The sequence below is a fragment of the Rattus rattus genome, chromosome 3 (assembly GCF_011064425.1).
Source record: "Rattus rattus isolate New Zealand chromosome 3, Rrattus_CSIRO_v1, whole genome shotgun sequence".
Taxonomy (NCBI): Eukaryota; Metazoa; Chordata; class Mammalia; order Rodentia; family Muridae; genus Rattus; species Rattus rattus.
Genome location: NC_046156.1, coordinates 54,677,597 through 54,696,480, shown reverse-complemented (window position 1 = coordinate 54,696,480; position 18,884 = coordinate 54,677,597). Strand labels below are relative to the sequence as shown.

The window sequence follows — 18,884 nt, the reverse complement described above, 5'->3', positions numbered from 1 at the left end:
TAGAAATTAGAGGTAGAGAATATTAAAGGTGTTGAAGGAGTGGAATAGGGTTGTCATTTTCCCATTTTTATGTGGAATGCAGCACTCTTTCTGGGGCTAGATGGATAGCTGGCTCAGCATTTGCTGCTCTTGTAGGGGACTCCAGTTCAGTTTGCAGCACCCACATGGCTCACCAGTGCCTATGACTCTAGTTTCAGAAATCTGTGCTTTCATCTGACCTGCAGTACATGCTGTACATAAATATAGGCAAAACACTCATACATGTTATCATGTTACTAGTAAACCTTTACAAGTATGAAATAAACAGTAAAAGGAGCTCCCATCTTAAGTGATTATTTCTAGTTAACTTGAGAGTTAAAGCTAAGGATTTTAGTTACAGTTTACAAATGGATGTTTAACCAGTAGCTGTGAACCAAGGTGTAGGTAGAACCACTACTACTTTTTCTTCTGATTAATTCAGCCTTCTAACCTTCTGCCCTATTTGTCACTGGCTTGAGGGTTTTTTTAGGGGATTGGGAAATTACTTTTGCTTTTGAGGAAGATCTTGCCTGTCTGTGGTCGTGACTTGGTCCATTGTTAGTTGAAACAGCAAGTGTGGGGATAAATAGAGTAAGCAAGAGGATTAAATAGTAATAGTAAGCTGACAGCGTCTTAGGAATAATGTGGGTTTTCAGATACTTTCAACCCTTCATGCCATTTACTTCTCGTGTAAATATTTTCTCACATAAGCATCACATTCTGCAGGAAGATGGCTTTTTTTAAGAGAGGAAATTGATGTTAGTTTTGTTTGTTTGGAGGGGGTGTTTCAAAATTGCAATGTTTTATCCTCTGACCTTATCCTACTGCCTTTTAAGTATGAAACGAGTTCAGATTTCCTGCTCTTTTCTTTCTTGTGTATACACCGATGCACCCTTGTCAAGCTGAATGCTGATAAGAACTTGTCAGCTTAAAGTTGGTGTTTGACATGCATTTCTCCTTGTTTGAATGATTCTGATGGGATGCTAAAATAAGAAGGAAGGGAGGCTGAGGACAAAGGTCTCCAGCAATTTTGAGAAAAGAAAAGCGAAGTGTTGATGTTAGTGTGTGAGAACTGTTTTTATATGAACAGCCAGAGCTTAGTGGCTTACTAAATTTGTCTTAGCAGCTACTTATTTGTCATGTAATATAAACTATAACATCAGTCACATGAATTTTATCCTGTGTGAGTTCTGAAAATAGCCTAAGGAAGCAACGGTTAGGTTGAACTTGATATTGAATAATCTGTAGTTTATAGTAAAGCGAGTCTAGACAGTGACATGAATTCATTCATCTTCAGTTTAATCAAAGCACATTTATTTTTATCTTTCTTTAGTTGGAAGATGCTGGCTCAAGTAGTTTAGATAATCTACTGAGTAGATATATCTCAGGCAGTCATCTACCCCCTCAGCCTACAAGTACCATGAATCCTTCCCCAGGACCCTCTGCGTTATCACCTGGATCTTCAGGTAAAACAAACAGGATACTGCTTCATTGCTCTTAACACCTTAAAGCAGGGGTGGAGGAATAAGGGCTCTCTCCTCGTGTCTATATCAGGTGTGTGGAGATACAGGCCTTATGTCTATCGACTTTACACACAAGATGTAGTAGGGAGGACGGGAGAGGACAAGGAATTAAGGAGTTGGATCAGATGATTATGTGGTTGGCCATTGGCAGGTCTAACATTTGCAGGGCGTTTGTAAGCTGGAGACTCGGGAAAGAGTTACTTTGCAGTGTGGTGTCCAGAAGTAACATTCAGTAAGGACAGACATAACTCCAGCTCCTCAGGGTTCAGCTCACTAAGTCAGGCCCACTTGGGTTTTGAAGAAGAGTTTGCTTTCCTCAGGGTCTCTTGACATTTCCAATTTTCATGCATATATGTTAAATGACATTGGCAATCTTTATCTTACTGGAGTGATGCTACTAAGCATACTGTGTCCTGTCTTTTGACAACACTAAAGCATCCAGCCACACTGTACTCACTCTTTGATGAGGTTGCAGTCTATTAACTTTTTATATCCTATGCTTTACAGTATAATGAATTGAGCTTTTAAGTTTAACTCAAATCAGGTTTTTTGTTTTGTTTTGTTTTATTTATTTAAGTACACCATAGCTGTCTTCAGACACACCAGAAGAGAGGGCATCAGGTCTCATTACAGATGGTTGTGAGCCACCATGTGGTTGCTGGAATTTGAACTCAGGACCTCTGGAAGAACAGCCAATGCTCTTAACCACTGAGCCAACTCTCCAGCCCTCAAATCAGTTTTAAAATGATGAGAAACTGCTTAATAAAGATAAAGAAAACCATGTGAATTTTCAAGTTGTAATTTTAAAATTCAAAGCTTAGTTTAATTGTTCCTGCCCTCATAGGATTTCAGCTGAGACAGTCAAGATTCATGATTGGAGTAATGCCACACAGGCTACACTCCAGTCATTTATGATTAGACCTCTCTCTCCTCCCACCCCTTTTTTTGTTTTTGAATTTTGGGACAAAGTTTCACATTGTAGCCTAGGCTATCCTGGAACTTGTTATCTAGCTTAAGTAGGTAAACTCTACCTGAGGTTCTCAAGTGCTAGGATTAGGGTCAAACCACTACATCTAGCTCTAAGTGTATTTTTCTAATGTAAACTAAATAGGATCTTTTGTTTCCTAAAACTGAATGTCTGATTTTTTGGAGAAAAGATAGTTCAGATGTAAACATGGATGTTTTTGATTTTTCGACATGGTTTGTCTGTGTAGCCCTGACTGTCCTCGACCTCACTCTGAAGATCAGGGTGGCCTTGAACTCTGAGATCTACCTGCCTCTGCCTCCCAAATGCTGGAATTAAAGGCACGTGCTGCCACTACCTGGTGAAAACATGGGTTTTTTACTAAAGGTAGTTTATTAACATTTTTTTGAATTACATCGTTGAGTGTTAGAATTTTTTTCAGGACATTAAAAAAGAATGAATGCCTGGTTGATTTGTGTGCACCTGTAATCTTAGCACTCAGATGGAGGTCAAGGCCAGTCTGCGCTATGTAATGAAACACTGTCTCAGTTTTTCAAAAGAGTACATAGACTATTTTATGATATGAAGAAGTGACAGTTTTCTCAAGTTGCTGCTTTTTGCTTCTGAGTAATATTTTTTGGAAGAGGATTCTAAAGTCATGTCTGAACTCAGCTGAAAGAAACTGGTGATGCCTACTAATGATTCTACTTGCCATCTCTGATTTTACCACTGTCTTTGATTTACAAGAATTTGAGTCGGGTTGTATAGTCTGAACATTCTGATACTCAGTTTGACGTGCTGTTTTGTAGGCTTATCCAATTCTCACACACCTGTGAGACCCCCTAGTACGTCTAGTACTGGCAGTCGAGGCAGGTGAGTAATTTTCTTTCGGTATTATGTTACTTAAAACTTTTTAATAAGAAAATGTTCAAATGAAAGTAAACTAATTTTCATATCCCCAGTTTCAACAGTCAGTAGTTATGCCCACTTTTCTTCCCTCTGTATTCCTTTCTACTCCCTTCTTCTCTGGATTATTTGAAACAAATCTCAGAAATTATGTCGTTCTGCTTGTAACTATTTTAAGTTTTGTTTAGAGCCAGGTATTAAAGTTCCTGATTTATGCACACTGAAGTGAGCCCTATACACTATGATCAGTAGATGTGTTTCCATAGTTTGTTTTTTGCAGATGTAGAGGTGTCTCTTCTAGACTTTTTTTATTTCTCTCATTATTTACTTTGCCTTTTCTATATATACACACAAAATTAAAAATACGAATGAGAGATTTGATCAAAATTCAGGTTTAGTTAGGTGGAAATAAGAATACTTCAATTGTTGGGGTTGGGGATTTAGCTCAGTGGTAGAGCGCTTGCCTAGCAAACGCAAGGCTCTGGGTTCGGTCCTAAGCTCCGGGGTGGGGGTGGGGTGGAGGGGAAGAATACTTCAGTTGTACTGTGTGCTTCCTTTGGGAGTGTGCTTTGTTTGTTTGTGTAGCTTGTACACATGTGGGCAGCCCATGTGTCAGAGGCCAGAGAATGATGTTAGATGTCTTGTTCACTTCTCCACCTTACTTTCTGAGAGGTGAACCTGGAGTTCAGAATAGACAGGTTGGCTGGCTGATCATTGAGCTCCAAAAATTTGTCTGGTGTTGTGTGCATGTATGTATTATGTGTGTTCATGTGTGCATGTAGACCAGAAGACTTTTGTGGGGAGGGAGTTTTCTTCTTCTGTGTGGGTCCTTGAGAACAAATTGAGATTTGACTTGGTGGCAAGTGCCTTTACTATCTGTGAAGAAACTTTGTCAATTACTATGTTAAGGGAGGTAGGAAACTTTTTCTTCATTGACTTTTGTGATAAGCTGATTCCCAGTTTGCTTCGGTGACCTAGTAGTTTGCCTACTTTTATGAATCTGTATATTTCAACACAGTTTCAATGTTCTTGTAGCTATTAAGGACACTTATGTTCATATTTTCCTTTGGCCTTTTCAGTGGCTAGAGCTAAGAAATATGTTTTTAAGATTAAATATAATGAATATTGTGTATAATATTCATTGAGCTATCAAATTTTAATCAGTTAGAGAATTGCAGTTTCCAAGTACATGTATATTTTGAAAACTGTTCCTATAAAAAGTACTTGGTTGCCTTTTCAGCCAGTGCTTTCAGAAACAAGCAGTGGAAACTTCATTCTGAGTACCTATTACTAGTCTTACAAGGTCCTTCACTCAGTGGTGAATTTTTGTTGTTGTTTTTGCTTTTTATGGACCTCTTTAGCCATGTTCCTGTACTCTCCACTTTGCTTTTACTGATTCTGAACTTTGCTAGGTTGTTTGCTGTGTGTTTATCATTGCCCTTTTGTTTCAATCCCTTTCTCAGATCTGAAATGATCTTTCATAGTGAGGCTTTATTAACCACTTCTGCTGATGTTGTACTCTTAAGATATTTTATGTGGTAGCATTGAAACTATTGCTAGAAAGAGACACAATCACTGATATTTTGTGCTACAAGTTGAGCATCTCTAATCTGAAATTTGAAATGCTCTAGTAGGAGGCCCCACGTGGAAAATTCCATACCTGATGCCATGTAATAGGTTGCAATCAAATTGCTGGATGCATTTAATATATTATATGAAATTGTACACCATACATAGGAACATTAGTAAGGAACTAAATGGATTTCATGTTTATACGAGTCTTATCCCAAAGACATCTTACCCTGTATAGTAAATGTATCAAAATAGGAAAAAAAAATCTTAAAACCCTAATCTCAGTCAGGTGTTAAGGAATGCTTAACTTAAATCATTTTACTCTTCAATGTTTTAGATCAGGAAAGGTAATTTTAAGGTCTGTCCTTATGTCTTTCACATTTCTATTTGAGGTGACTACCTACTATCGTTAATAAATAGTACTTTTACTTTATGCTATACAATCAAACATGTGACTTATTGTTTCTTATTAGCTGCGGATCATCAGGAAGAACTGCTGAGAAAAGTGCTCATAGTTTCAAGTCTGATCAGGTGAAGGTCAAGCAAGAACCTGGGACTGAAGAAGAGATATGCAGCTTTTCAGGAGCCGTGAAACAAGAGAAGACAGAGGATGGCAGGAGGAGTGCCTGTATGGTAAGTTCTCACCAGGATTTGACAGGCTGTCGGCAGATCATCCATCTCAGTAGGCCTATTTATTTGTCTTTAAATTCTTGTTTCTGACACAAGCTAAGTATTTCTACTTCTATTTCTGCTCTTCTATTTCTCAGCTATAATTAATCAGAAAAAACTTGATTGTCTTAAAGTATTTACTTAGTATTATCTTGACATTTCTATTTAGTTAATACTAATGCCATGGGGCTAAATTATGTTCTATTAATGATCTCAATGTACACATAGGATTTCAAGGCCACAACAGAACCTTAACTGTTGACTATAACCTAGGAGCTCAACACTAAAATTGTTCATACAAAAGAAGATGGGCCAAAGATAGATTTTCTTTTTGTCTTATAATAACCATTCTAGAGCTTCTTAGATGAAATCGTTTATACAATAAAAACAGAATGAAGGAGTGTCCAAAGTCCTCTTCATATAGAAGTTTCCCTTTTTGTTATTCTTTCTGCCCACCTTTTTACTTTTCTGCCTATGTTACTGGCATATAGGCATCTCAGCATATCACTGTATTTGGTTCAGTGTATGGATTGAAGAACTACAGCTTTCGCTCAGTGTTTATAACAATGCCATCTCTTCCATTAAAACTCTTAGTTTAGAAAGTGCCCCCATAAAAATATAGGATGTGATGCAAGATCTGCTTTGCTGTAGTCTTCCATTGGTTAAATGATATGCATAGAAAGGCTTTTTACTACTTTGTGCATCCTTTTTTCTTTTACCCTTCTATGCCACCCTCTCTCAACCCCCTAGCATGGGATAGGAGAGAAAAATTGATAGAGGGGAAAGGGGCAATGTTATCATTAGACTACTTTGTGCTGATTACGGGCATTGAGTTCCTTGGCAGGTTTGCTCTTCACCATCAGGATTCTAATTTCTTCTTGTTGTTTCTTCTTTGCTTAATAAACCATGACCAAGAACCCATACAACCTCTTGGGGTCCTAGCATTTTATAGCCTCTGAAAAGTCTCCAGAATTCCAAATGTCACAGAATCATAGAATCTTATCTGCCTCTGGCGTAGTCACACCCGTTAGAGTATGAGGAAAATCATATAGTCAGTTGCTGTGGACAATCTGAAGCAGCCCCATATCCCATACCTGGGTTTAAAATAAGAACATTCTTAAATTTTTCTGTGCTTTTTAATGAAACCAAAATTCTCATTTCAGATATGTGTGCCAAAGAGTGGTATAAGATTCTTTTCAAATGTTATTTAACTGATCTTAGTTTTTTGAGACAGGGTTTCTCTGTGCTCTCACTGTCCTGGAACTCACTTTGTAGGCTCAGATTCACCTTTCTCTGCCTCCCAAGTACTGAGACTAAAGGTGTGCTCCACCACCACTAGGCTTATATAATTGATTTTGATTGGAAAAATAGTGCCCTGTCATAAGCTCTCTGTAAGAAAGTCATGATTGTTTGTGTATAATGGTTTAGTTAATTTCTGAGTCAGCTGAGTGAACTAATATTAGAGAGACAAAAACCTCTAAAATCTTGTTAGCATATGTAATAGGTTATTAGCATTCTTTTATTTCACTAGTGTGATTTACAGAATAATTTTAGTATATTAATGTAGCTTCATGTATATATTTGTATGTATACATACTGTATACACCTAGAATTAAATGAATATTTTAAAAATTTGTCTTTGTTTTCTTGTAGTTGAGCAGTCCTGAGAGTAGTTTGACACCACCTCTCTCAACTAACCTCCACCTAGAGAGTGAGCTGGATACCTTAACAAGCCTGGAAAACCATGTGAAAACCGAACCAGCAGATATCAGTGAAAGCTGCAAACAATCAGGACTCAGTAGCCTAGTTAATGGGAAATCTCCAATTCGAAACCTCATGCACAGGTCGGCAAGGGTTGGAGGAGATGGCAGTAGCAAAGATGATGACCCAAATGAAGACTGGTGTGCCGTCTGCCAGAATGGAGGGGATCTTTTGTGCTGTGAAAAATGTCCAAAGGTCTTTCATCTTACTTGTCATGTTCCAACACTTCTCAGCTTTCCAAGGTACCAGCAAAATTGTTGATTTGAGTTCTTTTTATTCCCAAATCTAAACATATACAGAAAGTTGTTCAGGGCTTTCCTCAAAAAAGCCCATTTTAAAGATCAAAGTTTTTTACTGAAAAAAATCTGAAGCTGATATGATATATGTAGTCCAGTAGTAGAACATGGTGCCTAGCATACATAAGGTTCCTGGGTTCAGTCTCAAACACTAAGATGGGGAAAGAAAAATAGCTATATAAACAGTGCCTCATAGTTTATTACATCACTTACTTACTTGTGTGTCTGTTTGCAAGCATATGTGTATACAGATACTGTGCAAGTGGGACATGGATGAAGGTCAGTTTTTCCTTCCACCATGTGGGTTCTGGGGACTTGAACTCAACCTCAGCCTTAATGGCAAGTGCTTTACTTTCTTGTCATCTTGCTGGACCCTTTTTCTTGGGGTCATAATATATTGGAACATTAAGATTTGCCAGTTTTCTTTGTTCTTTTTTTTGGGGGGACAGGGTCTCTCTATGTACTTGTGGCTGTCCTGGAACTTGCTATTGTAGACCAGGCTAGCCTTGAACTCACAGAGATCCTCCTGCCTCTGCTTCCCTGGTGCTGAGATTAAAGTCATGTGCCATCATAACTGGCTAAGTTTGTCTAAGGTTTTATCAGTTTTCAAAGGCAGATAGTTTGGAATATGAAATACCTAACTTCTAGAATTAGAATTTATTTATCTACCTAGATTACTATATATATCATATATATGGGAAAAATAAAAATATGAGCAAATAATTTATAAAATTTATTAATTCAATAGAAATCCTAAGTTAAGAAACAGTAAATATTTTATCTGACTTAAAAATTAAGGGGGTATATATAATTGTAAGCACTTATGTAAGTTGGTGGTGTATTTAATACACTTGAGAACACTGTAGATGGCTCAAGTAACTCCAAAACACCTACTGTTTTCTTGTATGTATGGAAGGGTACATGTGTAGGCCTGGGACAGCTTTGGGTGTTGTTGCTCTGTTGCCTACTTGAACTAATCAGATAGCTAGGCATGCTTGCTAGTGTGCTCCAGGGTTTCTCCATCCCTGCCTGTCCAGTGATGGGAGTTACAGGCATCAACTAGGGCTTTGTGCTACCAAGAACGTAAATGATGATTGTTTTCTATCACAGATGTAGGACCATGGGATGCTAATATGGGGACTTCAGGGGGTATTTTGCTGCAGGTACTGGTCATCGAGTTTATGCCATGAACAGACTGGTGTTTACTGTTGAAATTCCATTTTACAGTTTTCTAGAAGGTTCTTACTTGATGTGTGATTGGGTAAAGTTTTAGAGAGATTATTATGTAAGAGATGTAACAAAACAATTCATGAATGCATTAGAAAGAAAAGGAAACCTACATACTTGCACTAAGGGCCTATCTTCTCCAGAATAGACTTTTTTCTAATTATGTAGACTAATGGCCTTTTCCCCTGTGCAGTGGAGACTGGATATGCACATTTTGCAGAGATATTGGGAAGCCAGAAGTTGAATATGATTGTGATAATATGCAACATAGTAAGAAGGGGAAAACTGCACAGGGCTTAAGTCCTGTGGACCAAAGGGTAAGTTTCAAAGCTGACTTGTTAATAGAGATTTGGTGGTTGTCAACCTGTGTATATCATGTTCCCTACCCCACCATACAATCCCTACCCCTACCCCTATGTAATGTGCCCATGACCTGGTAGGTGTTTTATCATCTAATGAATCATCTTATGACTTCTAAAGCCTTGAATTTTTAGTTCAAGACTTTTAAAAAAGATATTAGTTCCTTGTTATACATCCCTAGCTGTGCTTGAGTTTGTAGAACTACTCCTTTCTGTATGCTGAGATTACAGACATGTTTCCTGAGGCCAGACTTCATACATGATATGTTTTGATTCAAATCTTGATTTCTGGCCTCCTCCCTCAAAAAATAGCAAATACCAGACAAATAAATCCTTATTTGTCCTTAGCATTCCTTATTACCCTGTTCACCTCTGTTGTGGTTAGAAATCTCTAAGATAAAAAGTCACATGTTGTTATAATGCCATTTTCTTTCTTCTCCCCATCTAAACATCCATAATTCCTTATGCAGACTATTGTGATAATTTGGTGATGATTTCCTTGTTTCTTCCCCTGCCCCTTTAGTCTGTTTTTCTATATTTAAATTGTTCTTTTTCTTTAAAAAAAGTTTACCACTTCATTTTTTATAACTCTTTAATACCTTCCCATCATGTTAAAAATGAAACCCAAATTATTTTTATTTCACTGAAATTTTTACTGATCTTATTGTTCCCTGATTTCTAATGACAAGGATGCCTTCACATAGTTCTGTGGTCATTAGAATTAAGTTTAGTTCTAATCTAATATGTAAGCTTAACAATCCTTCTGTGAAGAGAAGGAATGTGTTTAGGATATACAAACATTAAACAAAGTTTAAGTAGAAACTAAATTTTAGTATAATAGCTCTTCTAAAAATCTTGTAGGAGGCAGAGACAGGAAAGTGGCTACAACTTTTAGGCTTGTTTGTCTTTATAAAAGTGCTAAACAAGTCAGAGCTGCATAGTGAAACCCTTTCTCAAAACAGATAAAAGGTAAAATGAAAGGGGAAGGTGAGTATTTTGGCGGGGGTTGGAGGTTTAGGGGTATTGGCAATTGGATGAGAGACAGACAGAGAGAGAGAGAGAGAGAGAGAGAGAGAGAGAGAGAGAGAGAGAGAGAGAGAGAGAGAGAGAGAGAGAGAGAGAAACCTGAGTGTAGTCACTGAAAGGCAGAGGAATAAAACTTGGTTTTACCTCCCTTGGGGAATTATAGTGACTACTAATAGTGAAATTTTGTTTACTTGTTTACTATAAGTTTTTGTGACTCATATACCTTTTAAAGGATTTTTAAAAATATTTATTTTATTTATATGAGCGCACTGCAACTGTCTTCAGACGCACCAGAAGGGGGTATCGGATCCCATTACAGATGGTTGTGAGCCACCATGTGGTTGCTGGGAATTGAACTCAGGACTTCTGGAAGAGCAGTCAGTGCTCTTAACCACTGAGTCATCTCTCCAGCCCTCATATTTTTGTACATAAGAATTAATTACATTAATTTTATTAGAATAAAAACTCTTAAAGTAGAATAGATCATAGTTTTAAAATTAATTCAAAGCAAAATTTTTTCTTTGATACCTATTATATAGCAAGCAATGTTCAGTTTGTTGTAATAATACTTTATAGCTATATTCTACAGACTATTTTATCGGAAAAAAAATAGTTTCATCTTTTTTTCTCTTGGTGGCCAGAAATGTGAACGTCTTCTGCTTTACCTCTATTGCCATGAATTAAGTATTGAATTCCAGGAGCCTGTTCCTGTTTCGGTGAGTTACATGACTTAGTATTACCCTGGTACAGAAGTCCGTGGGCTGTGGCTTAGATGGGGCTTCTTCAGTATGTTCTGATACTTCCTCTCCATCGTTGTTTTAGAACTTAATTTTAATTGACATGTTATGTATACTTGTAGGGTACAATATGATGTTTTAACCTACATACAAATTGAAAGATTTAATCAGACTAACATGTCTATTACCATCAATTTAAATAATTGTAATGAGAATGCAATGTCAAAACTCCTTTATATAATTTTGAAATATGCAGTTTATCATTAAATGTGATTTACATGTAAGTAAGGCAGTAGATTAGTAGAACTTTTACACCAGCCTAATTGCAGTTTCATATTCTTTGGGCAATGTCTTTTTTTTTCCCCTTGCCTCTCATTCCAGACTCTGTAATCACCTTTTTATTTGTTTGGTTTTGTTCGTTTGCTTGCTTTTTGTTCCTGAGATAGGGATTTTACATACCCTTAACTGTCCTAGAAATCAAAGAGAACTGCCTTTCTCTGCCTCCCCAATGCTGGTATTTAATGCTCTGTAAACACCTTATTAAACATAGTAGTTATTTTTGTTAAATTTATTTTTGTGTGTATAGTTATTTTGCCTGCATGTATATTTGTGCACCATGTGCATACCGGTGATCATGGAGGCCAGGAAAGAACATTGTATCTCTTAGGACTGTAGTTACCAACAACTGTGGGCTGTTCTGGTTGCTAGAAATGGATCTCGGGTCCTGTGAAAGAGGAGCCAGTGCTCTCAACTCCTGAGCCATCTCTCCAGCCTCTAAAATGCTGATTTTACTATTTTTAAAAATGTATGAGTGTATGTGTTTACTGGGTGCATGCCCGGGGTCATGGAAGTCAGAAGATGGTGTCAGATACCCTAGAATTTGAGTTTCAGGCAGTTGTGAGCTGTCATGGATGGTGGGAGCCTGAGTCCAGGACCTCTTTTTCTTTTCTTACAAATTTATGAATTATAGGTAGATAATGTGATAAATGTTTATAGTGTACAGTAAAATGTTTTTGTTTTTCTCTTTTTGGTGACAGGGCTTTACTTTGACTGTCCTAGAACTCACTATATAACTAGGCTGGTGTCAAACTCAGATCCACCTACCTCAGCCTCCTGAGTGCCAGGATTAAAGATGCGCACTGAGAAAATAAATCTAAATGTTGAATAATTTTATACTGTTGAATTTTTCAAAATGGCTTTTCCATTTTTTTTAAAAGAATATTTATTTTATTGTATGTGAGTACACTGTAGCTGTCTTCAGACACACCAGAAGAGGGCATTGGTTCCCATTACAGATGGTTGTGAGCCACCATGTGGTTGCTGGGATTTGAACTCAGGACTTCTGGGAAGAACAGTCAGTGTTTAACCGCTGAGCCATCTCTCCAGCCCTGGCTTTTCCATTTTTAAGCCCTCTTAACACAAATAGTGAACATTGAGAAAAGACCCCTAGGAAACTTTATGCGTTAGTGATTGTTTTTGTTGTTGTTCATTCTGTAGAGACTTGGAATAAAGACTTTAAAATACTAAAGTAAAGGAAGGGCTAGGGAGTTTATTGCCGAATTAGAATAAAATATATGCTATGTGAACTTTATTTGTTAGCTGTTTATTGTTGAATGTAAGTATGTTAACAAAATTAAATGTTACTTGACTACTTGCTAAGTAGGTTAAGAAATCAATTTTAAAAGTACAAATATTTTGGCAGATAAAAATTATCTTGTGGGGTTGGGGATTTAGCTCAGTGGTAGAGCATAGCAAGCTCAAGGCCCTGGGTTCGGTCCCCGGCTCCTGGGGGGTGGGGGGTGGGGGTGTGTTGTTATCTTGTACAAGTACTAGTCATTTGATTCCCAAAAATCTTTTTCATCTTTTAAGTTCATGGATTTCACAGTAGAAAATAAACTTCCTAATGTTTTCTTTTTATGGAGTATTCAGATAGCTTCTTTAGCATGGTAGTGTATGTTAGTAGTCCCAGGCTGAGGCAGGAGGATCTTCAATTTGAGGCCAGCCTAGGCTGTATAGACTGTCTCAAAATAGCAGTACTATGTACACTTACATCCCACAAGTAGAAAATTTTGGCCAAAGGTGGTGTCAGAATAAAATATAATTTTTTTTCAGTGTTCTGAGATTCCTTGTGAAACTTTAGTATCTTCTATCACACTGTTGCTCTAACCATAGCATACATATACTTTCAATTTATTTTCTTTAAACTTTTTAAATAAAAACTCCTAGGAGTCATCAAGTACCAAGTGAACCAGATATGACTGTTGGTCTTATGGGAGGCAACTTCTGCTAGTTCCCCCATTTATATCTTGCTAATGATAGGATCTTGGAAATTTTGAGAAACCATGTAAACCAGCACATATTCTGCAGTATGATTTGATATTAAAGATATATTTGGACAGAAAACTTGACGTACATTTGGTCTACCTTAAATGTAATCAATATGCTGTACATTTTCACATTAAACAGTTTGATATTTTGGAGAATTCTGACCTGCCATGATTTATTTTTTTAGATACCAAACTACTATAAAATTATAAAGAAACCAATGGATTTATCAACGGTAAAGAAGAAGCTTCAGAAAAAACATTCCCAGCATTACCAAATCCCAGATGACTTTGTGGCTGATGTCCGTTTGATCTTCAAGAACTGTGAAAGGTTTAATGAAGTATGTTAGCTTCCAAATATAGAGTATTGGCTGTTAGTTTCAGTTTCCTTTGCTTGGTTCTTTCCCCCCTTGTTGAAAGAACCACCTAATTTGGTTGTCCCTGACCTTCCAAACCCCCCACCCCCTCATTGTATAAAAGCAAAATTTGTTTTTTTTCCCCCCTCAGCTCTAGAAAAGAACAATTACTATGTATAATTTGGAGTATATTCTTAAATATAAGACACTAAGAGTGTTATTGAATATCCTTTCCTAAGGGAGTTGTGGTTGAATAGGAAAGTAGTTTGAAGTTAAGTAACTTGGTGGGATATGGTCATGCACGCCCACATTTGGGGCACTTACAAAAAACTTAACAGTGCCTGTAGTGTTTAGTTCCATCACTGACCACATAAAGGAAGAATGTTAAGACTTAACTGCAGGCCTTAATATGTAATGGTGAGGGTTTGGTTTCTATAGTGAGTCTTGGTTAACTCCACTTCTCAGAAGCTAAGGATGCCTTACCTATAACTGAAGGGAAAAATGTGACATAATCTGTCAGGGAAATTGCTTTTTGTTATCTTTGGAATAAAATAATTTGTTATTGTTATAGATTTTCTTCATTATAGGAGAAGAAAATGGTATTAGATGAGAATCCAGGTCTACTCATAGTAGTCTCTAGAGGCATCAAGGTGGCACTGTAACACACAAACCAAATTCTCTGTGAGATGTAAAGTGTGGTCACCTTGACATCAGTATGCCACAGTACATCCATACAGTCTTACTTCAGAAGTTTACAAGTTACAAATTTTTGTCCTTTTTAAACTTTCGATTATTTTCAAATGAATATGCTATTGTGTACTGTCGTTGAAAGAAAGATATATTCTGCCTGTTTTAGTGCATAGTGGTGCACGCCTTTAATCCCAGCACTTGGGAGGCAGAGGTAGGCAAATGTTTGTGAAGTCCAGGCTAGCCTGGTCTATAAAGTAAGTAGTTCTAGGATAGCCAGGGCTATGCAGGGAGACCCTGTCTCAAAAAAAAAAAAACAAAAAACCAAAGGAAACAAAAAGTTAGTTTGTGATTAAAATATTGCCATAAAGATAAAATTCTGGGGGTTGGGGATTTAGCTCAGTGGTAGAGCGCTTGCCTAGCAACCGAGAGGCCCTGGGTTCGGTCCCCAGCTCCAAAAAAAAAAGAAAAGAAAAGAAAAAGAAGATAAAATTCTGATTATCTTGTGGAATGTTTGACCATTTTAAAAATAGCATTCTAATTTTCTCTTGAGTAGATTGATGCCTTCAGACAAGTTTCTACTGATTGACCTAAATAATTTGGAATGAGACTGTTATTAAGGTTTCAAAGTAACTTTATTAACAGTTCTGTACAGAAAGTGGTTCCGTGTTCAGCAGAATTTTAGATAGCACTTAATCTGGTTTTAGCAATTTGTTCTCCCTAGAATGGCTGACTTTCGTCACCAATCCTATACAGTTTCTTAACTTTAGAAAGGATTATAATTTCCCTTTTTTTTTTTTGACTCTGGTATCCTTTTTAGATGATGAAAGTTGTTCAAGTTTATGCAGACACACAAGAGATTAATTTGAAGGTAAGCTTTTCAGACCATGCAAACTTGGTGAAGGAATATGCGTTATCAATAGGTGAATATCCTATCTTTTGCTTGCAGGCTGACTCAGAAGTAGCTCAGGCAGGGAAAGCAGTTGCATTGTACTTTGAAGATAAACTCTCAGAGATCTACTCAGACAGGACCTTCGCTCCTTTGCCAGAGTTTGAGCAGGAAGAGGATGATGGTGAAGTAACAGAAGACTCTGATGAAGATTTTATACAGCCTCGTAGAAAACGCCTAAAGTCAGACGAGAGACCAGTACATATAAAGTAAAATGACGTGGACTTAAATCAGTTGTTTTTAAGAAGAAGGAAACAAACAAAACACTCTTTTATTTAAGTGTTACTGGAATATCCTGTGTACAGTGGTTTTTACCTCCTTACAGAAGCTGGTAGCTTTCATACAGTATTAGATTGAAATAATGGACACAGAAAACATTCTTGTCAAGAAAAGGAGAGAGAACTCTGTTTGCTACTTTAAGAACAAAATTAGAAGTGAAAAGGTTTGGGGATTTGTTACAAATGAAGATGGTTCTCTGGCTGTTAGAAATGTAGATGATCATGTGTGTTAATTGGTGCAGGATACTGAGTCTGGCAAGCCTGCAAGGCTCATGTTGGGAGATGTGTCTCTGCTAGAGCACACAGTTACTCAGACACTGTAAAAGCCTCTCCTCCACAGACACAAATGGGTTGTTTTCTGGTTAAAAATGAGTAGATCCGATTCCACTTGAATGTCACTAAAGATGCATTGAATCATGCCACTGTATTTTCTCTCATTTTGATCTATCGGGCCTTAGTTTTTAAATTGGTTTAAAGAACTCAGCAGTAGTTTTATTTTCTTCTTAGATGTAGGGTCTAGGAACATAACCATTGATCATTTAGTCAACTTCAGTGGTGTACTAAAATGATAACTTTCAGTCGTGGATCATACAGAAAACCCTTCTGGAAATTACACTTACTGGTCAAATCATCTGATCACGCAGTTATTCCCTTGAAAGACAGAACATTTATTTCAGAATATTCTGTATAGGTAAATTAGATTGAGAAGGTGACAACTAACTTTAACCCAGTCTCTCTTCATACCAGTTTCCAGTAGACCACTATTGGTAAACAGAAATCTGTCAGCTACCAAATGTGTACAATTTTCTGTATTTCACTTTGTCTTATTTGTAAATAGTGAGCTCAGACTTCTGGCAGATCAGCAACATTTGCTGAGCCTGTTTTTTAAGCTAATGTGTATTCTTACTAATGTTCCTATCAAGAATGGATTTGTAATATATGCTGTCTATTTCTAATGTTCACATTCATATTTTGAGGTTCTATCTTATTTTAATAGAGAACAGACGTCTCAAAAAATCTTCAGAAGCAGCTTATTATTGAAATATCAAAATATTGAAATAAACCCGGTGGGGTTAGATTACTCATCTGTCCACCAAGTGGGACACGTGCATGGACTTGGGGCTTTAAATGACTTAGAAGAGACCTTTAAGTAAATCCTGAAGACGAGCCAATCCCCACTTGAATGGTAATTGGAACAAACCTAACGTTATTTACTACCTGATGGCAGGAGCAGAACCTGAAGCAGATAGACCTACTTGCTCTGGTTTATTTTTCTCCTCTTTGTTGTGATGCTCAGATCAAGTGTGCTCTAGACTGTGTGCGCCTCTCCGCTGGATTAAGAGTTGTAGTCCTACTTCTGTACGGACACAGTAGAGTATAAAGTGACCAAAGTAGAATTCAACATCAGAAGCATTTCAGGTGTCAGCAGATGTGTGGCAAATCATTTGCCTCTTAAAAAATTCAACGTAAGCAGTTCAAACTGTAGACCTCCTCAGAAAACTATTTGACGTAATTGTCGAAGAAGTGAATATTTTTAGTGTGCATTGAATCAAATAAAGTGCTCTAAAGAAATTATTACACAGATTCCTTTGGGTTTTTTTCTTAAGGGATATGGGTAACGAGGAGTATGATTTAGGCCTTTTCATATTACACTTAAAAAAGGTTGTCATTCTTACCTCATCTCCTGGTTTCCATTAGCTTCTCTACCCTTATAAATTAAGCTTCAGGGGTTTTTTTTGTTTTTGTTTTTTGTTTTTTGGTTTTTTTTTTTTTTTTTAAATGCTCCAAACCATTTACCATTTTATTGAAGTTTCAAGTTCATTTTTTATTAGGGGAAGAGATTTTATTTCTAAAATATTTTATTTATTTATACCTATTTCTTTTCTTTGGCGTCCATGATTTTAATTTGTAAGTAGATGAATCTCTAAGGGTACATTTTTGGCAGTGGGGGAATGGGGGGTTGACTTCATTTTCTGAAACCTCTGAGTTCAGTGTTTTATATTTGCTTCTCATATGAATCCTTTTCAAAATTTTTAGCAATAAATTACAAATAAGCTCTGTTAAGTGGGACAAACACAGGTTTTTCAGCAAATATTTCTCAATATTTGAAGCCCTGAGAGAGAATGTGTTTCATAAAGGCATTCTTATATTACTTAGTGTTTTGTTTCCCTTTGTTTAAGACCATCAATTCAGAAGCTTCTCTCTGACCAGTGTTTAGTAGGCTCTGTTTTTGTTAGCAAAGGTGCCCTACTGCTGAGGAATGAATTGCTATCAACAATACACTCTTAAATGATAGTCACTTTAACTTTTATAAAGCCCTTTTTTGCACACTGATCATTGTGTTTTCTAGGCTTTAACAAAAGTATGTCTACAAAGTAGAAAAACAATTCTTATTTAAACTATCTCGTTTCCCTGTTTATATTTTTAAAATACAAATAACAGAATATCTGTTAACTCCCGGATGTGGGTATGATATTCCCATGTTGTATTCTTTGTTAGAATCTGTACCTTAAATTTTGAGAAGTCCACATAATGATGATCTCTTAAAATCCTTCAAAGTTCTTGATGAACTTAGGGTCATTTTTTCCATCAGGAAACTAAACGTTCCTCAGCCTGCTCTGCTGGCCTTAATTTATGTATCAATTTACATATCTCAGCACTTGACTCTGCTACTTGACTGAGTGAGTGAACTGCACATCAGGCCCAGTGTTAAGGGCTCTAGGGTCTGGTTTGATCATGGACTTTGCTCTATATGCAAACATCAAACTATTACCACAGAGCTATGATAAAGCATTAGATCCCCTTTGGAATCAGTGGGTTTTTTCCACTTCTGTTTCTTATGAGGGAATTTTAGGTCATTACAAGTCAGTTCTCATTCTTTTAACAAGTTTGAGATTTATTTTTTTTTTGTTACCCCAAAGACATAATGCTTCAAAGTGTGCAAATTATAGTTTTATCGATTACCTCAGCAGGTATCCTGCCACGTAATTATTAGTGAGTTAGTGTTAGTAACCTAAAAGATTCAGGTCTTCCGACTATGCCCTTAAGTTGTGGCTTACCACTTGTTATTGAACAGTTTTTTCTAAAATGTGGATGGGGAGTAGATGCTGTACTCCCCTCTCCTTAGCTATTACATCTGGTACCCAGCCTCATTCACATACAGCACATAAAGTACAAAAACTTCTATATCTTGTAGCCAGCATTGGATTGGATCAGTAATGGTTTTCTTAAT

General features: G+C 36.9%; 1 protein-coding gene across 2 annotated transcripts in view; it reads left to right on the top strand.

Annotated features, from left to right (window-relative positions):
* Positions 1–17,227, top strand: part of Trim33 (tripartite motif containing 33) — a 76,384-nt gene extending 59,157 nt beyond the window's left edge. The window contains exons 12-20 of one of the 2 annotated variants that reach the window (XM_032897601.1): positions 1,352–1,484; positions 3,315–3,378; positions 5,457–5,616; positions 7,306–7,655; positions 9,130–9,253; positions 10,963–11,037; positions 13,571–13,723; positions 15,246–15,296; positions 15,375–17,227. In XM_032897601.1, the coding sequence (XP_032753492.1) occupies positions 1,352–1,484; positions 3,315–3,378; positions 5,457–5,616; positions 7,306–7,655; positions 9,130–9,253; positions 10,963–11,037; positions 13,571–13,723; positions 15,246–15,296; positions 15,375–15,587 (1,323 nt within the window). In that variant the 3' untranslated portion in view covers positions 15,588–17,227. The remainder of the gene's footprint in view (positions 1–1,351; positions 1,485–3,314; positions 3,379–5,456; positions 5,617–7,305; positions 7,656–9,129; positions 9,254–10,962; positions 11,038–13,570; positions 13,724–15,245; positions 15,297–15,374) is intronic. The other variant, XM_032897602.1, reaches the window with a different exon arrangement.
* The last annotated feature ends 1,657 nt before the right edge of the window (positions 17,228–18,884 follow it).